This window comes from Danio rerio, chromosome 1 (genome assembly GCF_052040795.2).
Source record: "Danio rerio strain M-AB ecotype USA chromosome 1, GRCz13ab, whole genome shotgun sequence".
NCBI lineage: Eukaryota > Metazoa > Chordata > Actinopteri > Cypriniformes > Danionidae > Danio > Danio rerio.
In genome coordinates this window covers 54,529,822-54,548,578 of record NC_141021.1, presented here as the reverse complement: position 1 = coordinate 54,548,578, position 18,757 = coordinate 54,529,822, and the positions used below count along the sequence as shown (strand labels likewise).

The following is an 18,757-nucleotide window of genomic DNA, read 5'->3' as shown; positions in this document are numbered from 1 at the left end:
TAGACAGTCTGAGAGTAGGAGAGAAGTAGTGATCCAGTAGACAGAGTGTGTACCTGCGAGGAAGACTGGCGTACAGCTCCACCTCAGACCTACAAAGAAGAAGAGCAGCACAGATCACACCTCAGTTCAAGAGCAGGTACAGTTAAAATCATTCAAAGTTATTTGCCCTCCTGTGAATATTTCAAATATTTCCCATGTTATGGTTAACAGAGCAAGACATTTTTCACACAGCACTTCCTATAATATTTTTTTCTTCTAGAGAAAGTCTTGTTGGTTTTATTTCAGCTAGAATAAAAGCAGTTTTTACTTTTTTAAAAACATTTAAGCTTGATATTACTAGCCCCCTTAAGCAGTATTTTTTTCCCGATTATCTACAGAACAAACTATCTTTATACAACCACTTGCCTAATTACTCTAACTTTAAATCTCACTAAGCTTAATACTAGTTTCTTGAAAAAAATCTAGTAAAATATTATGTGCTGTCGTCATGGCAAAGATAAAATAAATCAGTTATTAGAAATGAGTTAGTAAAACTATTATGTTTAGAAATGTGTTGAAAAAACCTCCCCTTTAAACATAAATTAGGGGGGAAATATACAGGGTGTGTGTTCACCTTGTGGATGGTGGAGAGGCGAGTGAACGTCTGCCTAGTGCTACTTGGTTGATGTTGTAATATCCGGGACTTTCCAGATCCGCCAGGGAGAAATTGGGACCTGACGCTGTTGCAACAGGGGCTGCAGGAGACACAGAGAGAGAAACTTTTGAATGTCATCAAATAAGAGAGAGAGAGAGAGAGAGAGAGAGAGAGAGAGAGAGTTACTAATGGCATGTCATGATTTTGCCAAGTACGATGCGACGCTGGATGAGCATCTATGTTGATCCTGGAACATTGTTTTTGTTGGAAAACCCCTAAAGCCAACTATAACTGTAATTTATTCCCAAAATTAGAGGGGAATAATAGTTGGATAACCATCATGTAGAAGTGCAAAAACCTAACCGTAAGCCTAAACTTAAAATAAATGGTAAACATATCCCTTAATTCTGATTGGCTGATTGGAATGTTGTTCCAGGATCAACATAGATGTTAATCCAGGAACATGTCCTATTGGTGAAATCAAGTTAGGGTTACTAATGAATGCAGGCTATGCAGTCTTGTGCTGGGTAAGTTACTTTATAAAAAGCAATAGATAACACTGACTACTTTTAGAAAATTGTAATCTGATTACATTACTAATTACTTAAGGTAAAACGTAAGCAGATTGCTAATTACTTGACTTTGACGTTACTTTAAAAACATTAAAAATACCCCTATAAAAATACTAAATAAACTGCAGCTCTTTCAGTAATTTAATGTTCAATGAAAAACATTACAGTGGGTTTAACACATCAGCTTGACATATTCAAAAGAGCTAACGAGTTCACACAAAACTTACAATTTTCTCATCATTTACTTGTTGCAAATTATTATTTTTTTAACACAAAAGAAGACATGAGGCGACGCAGTGGCGCAGTAGGTAGTGCTGTCGCCTCACAGCTAGAAGGTCGCTGGTTCGAGCCTCAGCTGGGTCAGTTGGCATTTCTGTGTGGAGTTTGGGTGCTCCGGTTTCCCCCACAGTCCAAAGACATGCGGTACAGGTGAATTGGCTAAATTGGCCATGTGTATGTGTATGAATGAGTGTGTATGGATGTTTCCCAGAGATGGGTTGCAGCTGAAAGGGCATCCACTGCGTAAAACGTGCTGGATAAGTTGGCGGTTCATTCCTCTGTGGTGACCCCGGATCAATAAAAAAAAGGGACTAAGCCGAAAAGAAAATGAAGAAGACATGAAAGAATCTGGATACCTGTAATCATTCACATCCATCCTATACAAAAGCATTGCAGTGTTTGGGTGTTCTGTGTTTGTCTGAGATAATTAGTCTACTGAAATGTGTATATTCTATACAGAGCATGAAGCTGATCAGTCAGTTATTGTCACGGTTTTCAACTGAGGGCGCCTGGAAAATGCGAGAGTGCGCTCCGAATGTAAGCGCAAGCCGCATGCCTCCTTTGGAAATAACAAACTTGCGTGTGCAAATGACTCGATATGTGAACGCCCACATAAGCAGCTTCGCTTCTCTTTACATTCAGAAGATACCTTCACTCCCGATCCTGCACAAAAATTCAATTTAGCTTGTTTAGGCTGAGTTGGACCACAGTGCTTTTGGGCGCCGGTGTAATCCTTGGCGGTAAGTATTGTTATAGAATTCTTTCTGTTTAAGTGCTTGAACAAGTTGCTGGTCAAGTTAAAAGCAGACGAACATTCTTTAGAGCAGTGGTCCCAAACTTTTTTTTCACCGCGGACCAGTCAACGGTTGTCAATTTAACAACGGACTGGTGTGGGCCGGAGGGGTGGGGTGGGGGTGGGGGATTCTTCACGTGAACACAGCTAACTTACTGCGCTCGTGCATCCAGGTTAATCATGAACAACTCTGCACTATCGCACTATCGCAGTCTGATTATGTTTCAATCAAGGTTTATATGCATCAAATACAAAACATCTGCGCCAAACATCTCAACTGACGAACATATTAACAATAATACAACCGTATAGCCGAATTAAATGTATGCATTGGCATGTTACAGCCCTAATGAGTATGATTATGTGAAACTCCATATAGATACATATTGCAATGATTTCGGCTACTTACTTAGCAATGCACGCACACATATATGCACAATCCTTAAATGCTCTGCTGAGTTGGACTCTATAATACCTGTTTTATAACTTTAAACTATCAACCACCACCAATGAGCTATATTCTATCGTTCTTCCCGCTCCGTGGTGGATTTTGGCATAGTCCATTTCACGTGAGTTGGCGGGGGTGAATGGAAGAAACCAAGTCGCGGGGGGAATATTTTCTACAGAAATAATTTATTATTTCTTATGTGGCCTGGTACCAATTGGTGGTTGGGGACCACTGCTTTAGAGACTGAACATGGACTACATTTCACAGCAATATTTTTGTTTTTACGCTCAATGAAGTCAAATTCAAGAGTTCACACTTAGCTGATAATCAATAAAGCGTATTTGGCATGCTGTCCCGGGAGAGAGCCCTGAGCTCGTAATATCCTCGAGCCCGGGGCTCCCTCCCGTTAGAAGGGCGAGAGGGGAATTCGAGGTCAGGTAGGTCTCGAGAACTCCCCTGCTTGTCACCGTGAGAAGTGTAAACTCAGGTTGTATTGGGTGATAATTTGTTTTAGTCGATTGGCTATGGTTTATGTTTTTGGACGGTGGGAGGAAACCGGGGAACCCGGGGAAAACCCACGCGAACACAGGGAGAACATGCAAACTCAACACAGAAACACCAACTGGCCGGATGGGTTGGACTGGTGGTGTTCTTGCTGTGAGGCAACAGTGCTATCCACTGGGCCACCGTGTCGCCCGATCAGAAAAAGTGGGAGGATGTAGGGGTGGAAAGGGGGGGAGCTTCAAGACGAAGATAACTGGAGTGAAAAACTCAGGTTATTTATAATGCTTCCGTAATCATCTAATAGGGCTGATTACGGAGCTAACAAGGAGCCAGCCGTGTTGATTATAAGCACGTAATCCTCTCGAAATTAGTTTATGAATAAACCACACGTAATGTCTACTGTATATTTCTGCTTAAAGAAGCAACCATTCTCATCAGCAGCTATTTCAGCTGGTGTTGCAGCAGTAAACGTGATTTAAAAGAAGTATTTTTTTCTTCTAAAAACTATATTTGTAACGTAAGTAATGCAATTACATTGACTTTAGTATCAAACTACACAAATTTAAAATGTAATTTGTTACATTACTGCGTTCCCCAAAAATATAATTAGAATACAGTAACGTGTTTATTGTGGAATGCGTTTCAACCAACTCTGTATTCAAATGATCCGTTCAGGAAATAGATTAAAAAACAACTTATTACTGACTCTCCAGTGGGTCAAGACTTACTCTGAGAAACTCGTACGAGCTCAGCTACGTTCCACACCCCCGAAGTCACGAAGCAGTCCTGAAAGCTCAGATGTCCTGTAGAAAGAAAAACACATTCACCTGCGATCAGAGCTCATTCAGCCAGACCACATTTAGCAAACATCAGAATATCATGAAGCGTTTATGACTGAGCTATTCAATTACGATGAGTCATTTAAATTTTAGACACAATTCAGCCAGATTGCTTTATTCCAACAGCAGGTCCTAAATACACACAACACATTGCCACAGTACGTGATTAAATGCTCTGTGTATTTTCTGTTAAAAGCAATTTCGTCCTAAACATCTGAGAAGGAAATGCATCAAATTACTATTTTAGAAATGTTTTTTATTTCCGTGACATGGCAACAGAGCAACAGCATAAACTACTATGACAATGATCACCTCAGGTACTAATTATGTGCTTTATTCAGTGTTAAATGCTCCCAATGTGAGTTTGAATACCATTTTACATGACATTTATTGCCATACTACTCAAAGCAGGATATCTGCTGGATAGTTCACCTCTGATCTGGAAAATAAAATAATTAGTAGATGCTTTGAAAAAGAAAGCCAGAACTGTGATTCAGCGCAAATGTAGTTAGTAGCAAATGTAGCTAGTAGTTTTCTAACGTTACTAGCCACTCGCCATTTTCACTAGCCACAATTTTATTGTTGGGAAAATATATTTTATACACATAAATATGACTTTGACATGCTAAAGTTATTTGATTTTGATTTAGTTAGAGTTATCTCTACATGCCTCCTCATTCATTTCCCTTTTTGTGTGTCGTGTATGAGCTTGCTCAATAATCATGAGCAAATGGGTCAGAGTTTCATATATTACAATTAGTTTTCATAATTTTCAGTGCCCAAAATGGAAGGATTTACGCAATTTATCTCGCACCAAACCATAAATAAACAGTTAATTATTTCTTAGTCACAAATTTTAAATGTGTCAAAACAAGCAAAGTACAGCTGAATACTATACTTTTTATTTAACAAAAGATATGCACAGTCATGTGTTCTGGCTAAAGGTCCCAGATCACCAGTTAAACTACACATCAATTGGGGAGTAATCTCCCATTAAAGCAATGTTATTGTAAAAAAAAAATTATAATTAAACCATATTAATGCAAAAGAAAGCAGGTAATAACATACTGTGTCATAATGAAAGGATGATCACACACGCATGGTTAATGATAGACCCATAAATTATCTTTTCAAAAAATGGTTAAACCGAAAGCAACTGGCGCTGCTTACAATAAGTCAACTCTGGAACTCTTGAAAGCAGCAAGACTGTATGTGCACGTTCCTCCCTTTTTGTTCAGTCTATTTGAAAGAGAACCGATCACATCAGTTGCGTTTCTAGACACAGTTGCTTCACAAAAGGAAACGGGAGCGCGCACGCGTTATAAACAGCCGCGCGCGTCACCTCAGCTGTTAGCGCGAGTGATTATCCTCTCATTCGGTATTCACCTGCTTTGCTCGCGCGAAGTTGCGAACGCAATTATTTTTGTCAGTAGTGTTGCTTCTCGATCGCCTGTGCATCCATATTGGACCATCCTTATTGTCGAACACTGCTTTTAAAATTATTATCTGGGAAAATTATTTTCAACCAGCCAAAGTGGCTAGGGGAGTGTCTATCTTACCGTCTTACCGGTTGGCGGGTGTTAATGTAAAGCCCTGGTGATATATATAAAATAGCAAGTGAAAACAGGCGAGATGTGTGATTTGGGAACAGTTTGCGAACATATTTCACATGTGGTTTATCCATAAGAGTAGAACGCTTCTTTCAAACGCCTTTTGGCCAGTATAATAATGTATAAATCAGTTCGCCTGTTGTTTTCTCACCGTTTGGTGGGGGTTTGATGTCCGAGTCTCCTTGTTGACTGGAATTGTCTGATTGGCCAGATTCTGCATTGAGACAAAGAGGAAAAAAACAAAAACATCAGAGTGAATGGCAGAAGATGCTTCATATTCAATTATTATGATGTTTCGGCACTTGGACACAACAAGCAGATATTTTCAACACGAGCGAATGAAAAAAAGACCCACTCGTCTGAGTACATATGCATGAAAGTGTGTGTTATCAGCTCAGTTTATGGCAGGCTGCTGTGTGTGTGTGTTTGTGGAGGTGTTTATCGGGCGGCTGTAGGTGATAAGGGAACACACTGCCTCATGCCAGCGCGATTTCATAGAGTGTGTCGAGATTAGGACGAATACACTCGCACAAACAAAAGAACAGCAGTCGAAAGCGCTCTCTTTTCTCTCTATTTAGCACGTTGTCTCCATCTCTCTCTCTCTCTCCGGCTCTCTTTCTCTTTTTCTGGACTCCTGGCAGCCATTTTAGTCTTTGGCAGCCATCTTAGCATTGGCGGTGCGCACACATTCCTGCTAGCTGACGACACACACACACAGAGGATAAACATAGGCCCAAATCATGAACAAGGCTGGGAAGTGTGTACAGTAGGTTGTGTGTTCATATGGCGTACAGCATCACTGAGAGAAAAACCACAGGATGAGAGACGGGGACTCTCAAAAAACACGAGCGAATCCGTCTCTGTATGATTTACTGCGATATTAAGGTTATAGCATACGAAAATATTGTGAATTTGACTGGTGTGTTAATATTTAAAATAGGTCTGTGTTATATGATGATATATGACATAAGGGTAGACAGACAGGCAATAGGTGTGTGCAGAAATCTGCCATTTATTTTTTGTCCCATCATGGAATCTGTGTATTTACTAACGTAAAGGTTATTGCACACTGAATACGAAATTTTTCACATCAGATATCATCCACCGAACAATTTAGTCGCTGTGACAATAAACTTGGAATATGTTGTAAGTATGTATTTAGTAAATTTAGGAATTATCTTGCAGAGCTCCCGACTTTGCGTCCTCAAATGCTAAATCAAAAGTCCCACAATCTAAAATTTTCTTCCGGAATTTTCACATGTTAAAAACTAAATTTGACCTCAAGTTGTCAACCATATTGACAAATTTCCTCCGAAACTTTCGTCTGTCATAAAATAATTCAAATCGTGTAAAACATTTTTTGTTTTACACAGGATAACCTCAGGATGAGAGACGGGGACTCTCAAAAAACACGAGCGAATTCTTCTCTGTATTATTTACTGCGATATTAACGAAGGTTATACCATACGAAAATATTTTGAGATTGACTGGTGTGTTAATGTTTAAAATAGGTCTGTGTACTTTGATGATATATGACATAAGGGTAGACAGACAGGCAATAGGTGTGTGCAGAAATCTGCATTTATTTTTTGTCCCATCATGGAATCTGTGTATTTACTAACGTAAAGGTTTTTGCACACTGAATCCGAAATTTTTCACATCAGAGATAGTCCACAGAACTATTTAGTCGCTGCGACAAAAAACTTGGAAAACGTTGTAAGTATGTATTTAGTAAATTTAAGAATTAGTTTGCAGAGCTCCCAAATTTTCAACCACAATCGAAAGTCCCAGAATCCAAAAATTTGTTCCGTAATTTTCACATGTTAAAAAGTAAATTCAACCTCACTTTGTCAACCATATTGACAAATTTCCTCCGAAACTTTCGTCCATCATTTAAAAAAATCAAATCAGGTTCTATTTTTTAATTTTTTACATCTGAAAAAGCATTTAAGAGTTGTTTTGACAGTTTAAAACAGGATAAACACAGGCCCAAATCATGAACAAGGCTGGGAAGTGTGTACAGTAGGTTGTGTGTTCATATGGCGTACAGCATCACTAAGAGAAAAACCACAGGACAGGGGACTTACAGCAACAAAAACAACGAAAGGATTTTAATTCGAATTTCATTCGTAATTTTCGCAAAAATTAATTGAATAATAATAATAATAAATAATATAAAGTAAAATAACGGTGGCTCAGTGGCTGGCACTGTTGCTTCACAGCATGAAGGTCACTGGTTTGAGTCCCGGCTGGGCCAGTAGGCATTTCTGTGTGGAGTTTGCATGTTCTCTCCGTGTTGGTTGTGGGTTTCCTCCGGGTGCTCTGGATTCCCCTCACAATCCTAACACATGCGCTGTAGGTGAATTGAAGAAACTAAATTGGCTGTAGTGTATGTGTGTAAGTGAGAGTGTATGGGTGTTTCCCAATACTTGGCTGCAGCTGGAAGGGCATCCGCTGTTTAAAACATATGCTGGAATAGTTGGCGGTTCATTCCGCTGTGGCGACCCCTGATAAACAAGGGAGTAAGCTGAAGGAAAATAAACAAATCAATGAATTTTTTGTGGATGTACTGTATTATATGAGAGATTTGCTTTGTTTATCAAACAAGTGGATCTAATTGAATGGTCTAATTCAGGGCTATTCAATTGGCGGCCATTTGTTCCGGCCCTCTAAATAGTGTGACCGAGACATCAAAAATAAAATTAAATAATAAAAAAAAAAAAAAACGTCCCTTCATAGCTTGATTTTACATCAGACGCGATAATCGTTAAACCATGATTATTCTTCAGACTATAAAATCGTACAACCGAAATCTATATTTGTTGCATTCCTAATTGTTACGCAGTCCAAAACATAACATATGAATGTGTCTGAATGTAAAAAAAAAGCAATGTACTTTAGCAATGTACTGCTTTTGTTGTGCTTTAAAATACAACATTTAAATGTTTCTCAAAAAATTAATAAAAGTCTATTGTATATGCACTGATATTATGTAGTTTCAAAACACAACATATTAACAATTTAAAGTAGAAAAAGCCAACTTGAGTGTCTTAAGGATCCCAAATACATCATATGGGCTCTTATATGCTGTTGAGCAGGCATGTGCACACATAGGGCTCAACCTGTGGAGTGCACAAGCCCTTTTTAGTCTTAGATAGAAAGTGCCCTCAAAAATGATCTAAAGTGCCCCAGCGATCCAACCCCCCCCCCCCCCCCCTCCCCATTCATTTTTTATTTATATTAATATTATCCTATCCTATATATCCTATAAATAAATGAAACATTATTATGTATTTATTCGATTATTATTTATTATCTGTGTTATTAACATTAATTGTTAATGATGAACAGTCATCATTTTGACATTTATTTCAATTATTTGAGGAATTAAACGTTTAAAATAAACTCTTGTGTACAATAGAAAGCCTGTATGGCATTATTAATGTCTAAATTTGCACTTGTAATCAATTTGATACATACATGAAGTATTAATTTCTGTCTTGAATTGCTCAGAATAGAAATGTTTATTTGCAGCAAACTTTATAGAACTTCATGACTTTCCATATTTAAAAAAATTATAATCATCTAAAAGAAAAAAAAAAACTAAATATATGCTACATTTTAAACAGAAAATAAAAGTCAATAAAAGCGATCTGTTAAAAAAATCTGTAAAATTTATGGCACTATTTTAAACGGCAACTGGGATTGCCAAAATGTAACTATCATAAATACGGTAAAAACGTAAGAGAAATGTAATTTTTTTACAGTAAATTACTGTATTTTGTACCTTTTTTAAATGTTTTGAATGCTAACATTCAAATTCAATCTATTTCAATCTATATCAGTCAAACTGACTAAAAATATTAAGGTAAACTTTAATAACTTAAAAGAAATTTTGTTGAAACCCTGATTAACTTAAATAAACCGTAAAAACATAAAAAAAATTCTAAATACAGTAAATTATTGTATTTTAAAAATTTTTTCAAAGTGCTAACATCTGCACTACTTTACACTGTAAAATAAATTTTTCTAGTCATGTCACTTCAATTTACATCAAACTGACTAAAAATGTTAAGTTAAACTTTGTAAAACATAAAAAATGTACCTAAAACCTAAATAACTTAAATTTTATTAAGTTAAAGCAACAACAATATTTGTTGTTGTGAATTTTTGTCATTAAATTTTTACAATGCAAATGTACATGACTGATTCTGGGAATTTTAGGAATGTGAGTTTACACTTATTCACTGTATACATTAAGGAAAGGTACAGTAAAACAGATTTTTATTATATAATTTTTACTGTTCTTTAACCATTGAAATCACTGACATTTGTATATGAAGGACACTAAAACTTAACCTGGTCTAATTCTCAACAATAAAACGACACATTCACTAACAGCTGTCAAACACACATTGCATCAATCTTGCCTATTAGCAGCGATTAGTTGTCCACACGTGTCCTTTTTATTATCATTTATAATGAGATATGAGACCGCAGCTAAAAAACCCACTCTGCTCTCTGTGTCTTTTCAACATGTTTCTCTCGGACCCAAACAGATGTTAAAGCCCTCTTTTCTTGGCCCCCACCCCTCCGTCCCCGTTTATCAGCATGCAGTTGGGTTTCGCTTAAGAGGTTTAGCATTATGTTGCTAAACATTCTGACCTTTTTTTAATCCATAATACTCTTAAAGTGTTCCGACGCGGCGTAATCCCCTCCGCCTTCTCACTCCGCACTCATTTATCAGCCAATACTCATCATTCCTTTCAGCTCTAATCATTTATTTCTCATCCCGAGCTCACTGTCAGCATGAGAAATATAGCTGGAGGACACTTTTGTATACACTGGAAAAAAAATTTACAGATAAAAAAAGCTACTGTCAAAATCTGATTAAAAGTAGGTTTTGTTACTATATATATATATATATATATATATATATATATATATATATATATATATATATATATATATATATACATATACATACATACATATATATATATATATATATATATATATATATATATATATATATATATATATATATATATACATTGACTAAACTTAAATTTACTTTCCCAGAATTCTTTGCATGATGTAAGTTTTTGCAATTTTTCTCCTCAGTTCCATAGATTACTTTTAGGTTACATTTATGTTGATAAATAATGTTTATTGTAGGGCTGCTCGATTATGGGAAAAATCATGATTACAATTAATTTGGCCATAATTGTAATCATGATTATTTAAAATGATAATCAGTGGGTCATATACATACATATATATATATATATATATATATATATATATATATATATATATATATATATATATATATATATATATATATATATATATATATATATATAAATATAATAATTCTATATATAATAATAATAATAATAATAATAACTATATATATGTATATATATATATATATATATATATATATATATATATATATATATATATATATATATATATATATATATATATATATATATATATATATACAGTTGGGGTCAGAAATATTAGCCCCCTTTGATTTTTTTTTCTTTTTTAACTTTTTCCTAAATGATGTTTAATATTTTGATATAGATAACATTTTTTTCTTCTGGAGAAACTCTTATTTGTTTTATTTCGGCTAGTAAAAAAGCAGTTTTAAATAAAAAAAAAACATTTTAGTGACAAAATTATTAGCCCCTTTAAGCTAATTTTTTTCCCCGATAGTCTACAGAACAAACCATCGTTATACAATAACTCATTCACTTTTTCTCACTAAATCAGAAAAAGCTGGGAGAGTATGGAAAACGTAAATACAATCACCAGTTTGTTGACAAATATGTGAGAAAATTATTGAAATGTTTAAAAATAATGTTCTGGACCAGGGGAGGCCAAGCTGGATTCCTTACTCTAGTCCCCCGGACTCTGCAATGGTTGGGGAAATTCGAAATTGAACAAAAACAAACCATTACAATGGGCTAAATGCACACAGACTTTTAACTTTTAGCCAGGCAGCCCAAGAGCTTATGGTGAACTGTCTTTCTAGTACAAAATTGTCACGTTTAAGATCTGATTTCTTTAAAAATCAGGGTCTCAGATCAGACAAGAATCACAGCGTTAAATACCAATTTCCCCCACCGTGTCTTTAAAATTTGACCCCAATTTTAAACTATCCTGTTGGTACTGACAGCGCTAGCGGTTACACGGTCTTTCCTCTTGTTTTATGCTTGAACAAATAAATAAACGCCTATGTATTTTAACTACATAACAACATTGATACTAAAAAAACAACTGTTAAATTGAAAATACTCACATTAAGCGTTCACAGTTAGTTTATCATTGGCTATAAAACTGGAAATGAAAATTGGCGAATTGCAACCAGCAGAACCTGAGAATTAAAAAAACAAACAAAACAAAAAAAAACTCACAAAAAAAACAATGTTCCTTAAAGGAAGATAGGAAGACAATTGGATATTTGACCTTCAACATCTATAAGCAATAACACCACATGGGCACATGACTACTTTGGCAAACCTTGGTCAAGCACCACAATACCTAGCAACATCCACAAATGCAAGTTAAAACTGTAATGTGCCAAAAATAAGCCCTATGTTAACAGTGTCCAGAAGTGCCATCAACTTCTCTGGGCTCGAAGTCATCTGTGATGGACCATCACACAGTGGAAAATGTACTGTGGTCAGATGAATAATCAGTATTTTAGGTATTTTTTGGAAGAAAAAGGATGCAGTGTGCTCCAGACCAAAGAAAAAGGGTCATCCAGACTGTTACCAGCAAAAGGTCCAAAAGCCAGGGTCTGTCCTGGTCTTGGGTTGTTTCAGTGCCCTTGGCAAAAGTAACTTGCATTTCTGTGATTGCACCATTAATGCTAAATGATTTTTGGACATTCTGCACACATTACAAAGTCCTAGCTGCGCAGGAAGAGGATACAGGTACTGGACTGGCCTACCTGCAGTCCCGACCTGTCTCCAATAGAAAATGTGTGGAGAATTTTAAAGAGCAAAATGCAACAATGATAACCCCGTACTGTTGCCCAACTTAAGACTTGTTTTCAGGAACAATGGGACAAAATTACACCCGAAACACTTCATCACATGGTGTCTTCACCCCCTAAATGTCTTTTAAATGTTGGGAAATGGAATGACAACATTACAAAGTGGTAAATGGTTTACTGTACCAACTTTTTTGGAAATGTGTTGCAAGAACCAAAATTGGAATACGTGTTTATTTAAAAAAACTCTATAAAAATCAGAACACATTAATGTTTAATGCAAATTGTTTGTTGTATTGTCTGCAATGAAATACAAGTTAAAGTAAATTTAGAGTTCTTACTGCTTTTTTTTCATACTGTCCCAACATTTTCTGATTTGGGTATATATATATATATATATATATATATATATATATATATATATATATATATATATATATATATATATATATATATATATATATATATATATGTGGCTATTTATTATATATATTTGGTTACATATTATATATGGGGATATACAGTTGAGGTCAGAATTATTAGCCCCCCTTTGATTTTTTACTTCTTTTGAAATATTTCCCAAATAATATTCAATAGAGCAAAGAAATTTTTACAGCATGTCTGATAATATTTTTTCTTCTGGAGAAAGTCTTATTTGTTTTATTTCGCCTAGAATAAAAGCAGTTGTGAATTTTTAAAAAAACATTTTAGGCACAAAATGATTAGACCCTTTAAGCTATATATTTTTTCAATATTCTACAGCAGTGTTTCTCAAATGGTGGGTCGCGACCCAAAAGTGGGTCGTGGGAACATTTTCAGTGAGTGTGTGGTAAAAAAACAACAAAAAAGTTCAATTTAACTTATTTTGCTGATACTGGACAATCCTACCGTTTGACATGTGAAACTTCATTTAATTATAGCAACAAATATGTCGAAGTGCAAGTGCGACCCTGAATATGTAAAGTATAAATTTACATATTGACGACAAAAAAAAGACTTAAAGCCTCAGTGTTATAGTGAGGTGCTCTAACAAGAGAGCATGAAACCTTCTAAATTAAAACGACATTTAGAAACTAGACAACATGTTTTATTAACAGTTCAGTTTAGTTCATGGTAACTGAACCTTTCCTTACCCTAACCACTGTTTACAGTATTTGTCGTTTTTAATTTGTAATATTTCTATATTTTGATACATTTTGTTAAATGACAGATATAAAGTATTGTTTATTTGTAAGTCTTGGTGATTTTCTTATGATTTATCTGTCACCACTTGTGTATGTTAACAAATAAATACAAATTAATTATAATTCCCAAAATTGTATTATATTTGCTAAAAGTTTGGGTCGTGGCCTGATGACCACGTAAAAATGTGGGTCCCATAGCCAAACCAGTTGGGAACCCCTGGTCTACAGAACAAACCATCGTTATTCAATAACTTGCCTAATTACCTTAACCTGCCTAGTTAACCTAATGACCTAGTTAAGCCTTTAAATGTCACTTTAAGCTGTATAGAAATGTCTTGAAAAACATCTAGTCAAGTATTATGTACTGTCATCATGGCAAAGATAAAATAAATCAGTTATTAGAAATGAGTTATTAAAACTATTATGTTTAGAAACATGCTGAAAAAAATTGGGGTAAAAAATAAACAGGGGGGCTAATAATTCTGACTTCAACTGTATATAACCACGGCTGGCACTTTTTACTGTACATTACACAGATTTGTTTAGTTTTTTTACAGTGTACGTGCAGGATTTGGGATGGTACGGAGTCGGTGGAGATGAACATCTGTCTGCACTTACACTTGAAGAGCTTTAGGGAGCAGCTCGGCACACGTAAACTCATTTGTGAGGTTATTTCAATAAAAGCAAGCTGTTTGTCCAACGTGCATTCGTGCGCGTGTATGTTTTCCATGTATGCATGTGTAAGTCTGTGTGTGTATGGAGGAGCAGGTGTGTGAGAGTGGTTTCGGCACAGCCTGTCACCCATCTGTGTGCCCGTCTGCAGCCGGAGTCTGCCAACACACACACGCGCGCACACACACACACACACACACACACACACACACACACACACACACACACACACACACACACACACACACACACACACACACACACACACACACACACACACACACACACACATACACACACACAAACAAATACATACATACAGCCAGAGAAATGAGAGCAGAAATCTAAAGATGCATCTTTCACACATAAACCCATACACCTCCATCACTGGCGACATAAATAGCTTTCACACACACACACACACGTTCACAGCAGTGCGATACACACTGGCTGGAGAAGAGGTGATTTGGGCTTTTTACAAGCTTTTGATTGGTTGGGCACATCAGAGCTCAGAGGAACCCCAGGAGGACGCCCGCTCCACAAAGACAGACAGATAGAAAGACTGAGAGACAGATGAACATCCAGAAGCCGGAATAATCATCACAACGTGCTCCTCAAATCACTACGCAAATTACTACGGTAACAGTCTGGATGATCCCTTTTGTCTTTGGTATGGAGCACACGGCGTCAATTTCTCCCAAAAATGCCTGAAATACTGATTCATCTGACCGCATGTTTCCACTGTGTGATGGTCCATCCCAGAAGCCTCTGAGCCTAGAAGTCGACGGTGCTTTTGGACACTGTTAACATAGGGCTTCCTTTTGGCACATCTCCTAATAAGGAATCAGAATATGTTGGGTGGAATTATTCAATTTCTACTTTATTTTATTCTGTCTAATAAAATTTTTTCCTACTCCATTCTATTCTGTTTTATTCTGTTTTATTTAAGCCTGTTAATGTCATTTATTATAAGTTACATTTGCATAAGGCAGTGGTTCTCAAACTTTTTTTCCTCAAGTACCACCTCAGAAAAAAATTGTCTTTCAAAGTACCACCAAAATGAGCAGTTTTGAAATACAGTAGCGTAGTAGGCCCAGTAAAGCAGCTACAACTCTGCAAAGTTAAAAAACGGCGCAGATTACCCAAGAAATATAGTCTATATGTCATTTACAGCATATTATATACATAATTTTTGATACATTTTGAAATGTGTGTAGCATGTACATGACATATTTCATTCCTCCGCGTACCACTAGAAGGAAGCCCGCGTACCACTAGTGGTACATGTACCAAAGTTTGAGAACCACTGGCATAAGGAAAACTAAACAAACCTTTATTCAAAAGTAATTTTTTTAAATAATATTTTTATAATTTGCTTAGGCCTGTCACAATAATCAATAAATCAACTTATCGATCAATACTTGGAGATCAGCTCAACGCTGTTGTAATACTATTTACGAATTACAAATTCACAAATAACTTTAAAGCCATTTTGACATTTACGTTCTACCTTACCGGTGTCACAGTTTACAATTAGACATTTACCTAACAGGACATTTAATAGTATAAATAATTGGACATTTAGCTTTTTAACACCAAATTATAGAATCTAAATAACCTTAAGAATGATAGGTATTTTAAAGTGTTTATGGCTGTTTGCATTATTATATAATCATTATATAATCAGTGGCATTAAATGATCTCAAAATGACAATAATTTCACTTATCGCAACAATTTCTGTGACAAAGTAGAACACGGAAGCAGCTTGAAGCGAAAAGTGCGAGTATGTCTGCAGTCTGGAGGTATTATATACAGCATTGCCATAGCAAACTGTGAGATTAGTAAACTTGGGATTGCCTGCCGGGTATTTTAAGTTGAGGTGCTTTGTTTTTATATTAGATTAGTTTGTAGAGATGTTGAATGTTAAAATAAGGTGAACTAAATAAAAAATAAGGAACATTCTGGATCTGTTTTTTCGCTCTTCTTTAGCTATTTTTTTATGTATTATAGAAGAATCGGATCGTGTTTCGGTATTAGTAGATACTCAAAATAAAATGACTCGGAGGCAAAAAAAAACCTGATCAGGACATCACTACCAAAATACCTATACTACCTATAAACAATACACAGAATGTCGGATACAACATAATAAAATTACAACAGGAAAGAATCAGAAAAATAGATTAAATAAAATAAATACATTATAGAGAAGTGTGCAGGCTCAATAACTTAGAGCTCACCAAACCAAACCAACCTCAAACTTGTATAAAAATGCATAAATCAGTATAATGTTGTTATCGTAGAATTAATAATGCATTGATATTGGAAAAAAATGACACTTTTGTTGAATTGATGGACATTAAAATTAGTATATAGATAGGACAAATATGTTATTGCTGTATTATTTAATAATATTATTATTATTTGTTAAAAAATATTTAATACAATTTTATACAAAAATAATAATACTTAATAAAAAAATATATGTTCATTAACTTATTTTCAGTTAATATATTATTCTAGTTGTATTTTTTTAGGTTTAAACCTCAATTTGTATGACAATGTTTCAAATTAAAATTGGGGTTAAAAATGCATTAATATGTTTTTGATTTTATAAGAAATGTATTTATTTACTCATTATAAACATTAAAAATGTCCTTAATTTTGATTTGAACTTTTAAAAACTTGATATTAACAAGGTATTATTCAAGATAGTTTTCAGTGACCGTTAAAAGCTTAACTAGGTTAATTAGGCAAGTTAGGGTAATGATATTGACCCCAAAATGGTCTTTAAAAAAATAAAAACTACTGTATATTCTAGCCAAAATAAAACAAACAAGACTTTCTCAAGAATAAAAACATATTATAGGAAATACTGTGAGAAATCCCTCACTCTGTTAAACATCATTTGGGAAATATTTGAAAAAGAAAAAAAATCACTAATAATTTGTCTTCATCTGTATACAAAAATGTATTTATTATTTATTTATTTAAAATCAATAAAAAGCCCTTCTATTTGTACTCTCCAACAGGAGACCGTTTAGGGCTGTGCTAATATCGCGTGTGTGTCCAGCAGGGGTCTCCTCAGCGCAGTGATGAACTCAGGCATGTCAACAGCGCAGCGAAAAAGCCCCAGAGCTTTCCAGACAGCAGGTGATGTGATTTGGGCCATTTCAGGCCAGTCACAGGTGTGCAATTTCACATCAACAAACATCACCCTTCAGTGTCAATACAAATAAACACAAGTTTGTTGACACTTGCGGTCTGATCGCTGCGCTTGTCTTTCCACCACAGCGTACGAGCACAAAAGCCAATAAATGATCTCATAAACACACTCTTAAGCAATGCAAACAATGAAAAAACACTGATAACGCTCTTCAGATGTACTATCTAACACTAAATCTGGCAAGATACAGCAGGATGTGCATCCATGTGTGTGTGTGTGTGTGTTGTGTGTGTGTGTGTGTCCTCAGAAAACCCGGTGACCCAGACAGGATGTGACTGTTAAATAGACTGCACAATAGTTCAGTGTGTGAAGGGCTGCACAGGATACCAGGTATCACACACACACACACACACACACACACACACACACACACACACACACACACACACACACACACACACACACACACACACACACACACACACACACACACACACACACACACACACACACACACACATTATTATGTTGAACTTTGAACAATTTACATAATAAACTTTTACATTTGCACATGAAATGCATAGTTTTGCATAGGTTTAGTGAAGCTTTCGGGGTTGTTACGAGTATTTCAAAGTGTTTGGATCTGAACAAACACCAAGTTCTAAGTGTACATATTAAAGAATTCCATACTCTTCGGTTGTTGCTAGAAGGGATACTGCTGTAGCCAAAAGGTAACAAGAATTATTTATATTATTTATTAAATTACCCATTAAATTGTGTTTATTAATGTCTGCCCCAACCCTCAAAGTAATATCAAAATATGAATTATTGTTGCAATACAGTGTCACTAAAATGATGCTTTATTATTTACGTGACTATCTGCAGCTGTATCCCTTTACTGACTTTACTATACACTTCACAAGTCTGTAAAATAATGCTGGATTCCACACAATTCCTTCATCCTGTCCCAAAACAAATCGAGTAAGTTAGCTTAATTGTTTTGACCATTTTAAGTGGATAAAACTTAAAACAATCAAGTTGTCTCA

The 18,757-nt window shown here is 35.4% G+C and overlaps 1 protein-coding gene across 50 annotated transcripts in view; it reads right to left on the bottom strand.

Annotated features, from left to right (window-relative positions):
* The window catches only part of nfixa (nuclear factor I/Xa), a 253,724-nt gene that overhangs the window by 50,372 nt on the left and 184,595 nt on the right, over positions 1-18,757 (bottom strand). For all 50 annotated transcript variants that reach the window (XR_015475493.1, XR_015475500.1, XR_015475495.1 and 47 more), the window contains 4 exons: positions 5,831-5,893; positions 3,959-4,033; positions 614-734; positions 54-89 (listed from right to left, as the gene is read on the bottom strand). Coding sequence is in view for 26 of the 50 variants with exons in the window: in XM_087235012.1 (XP_087091138.1) it covers positions 54-89; positions 614-734; positions 3,959-4,033; positions 5,831-5,893 (295 nt within the window). In the remaining 24 variants the exon portion in view is untranslated. The remainder of the gene's footprint in view (positions 1-53; positions 90-613; positions 735-3,958; positions 4,034-5,830; positions 5,894-18,757) is intronic.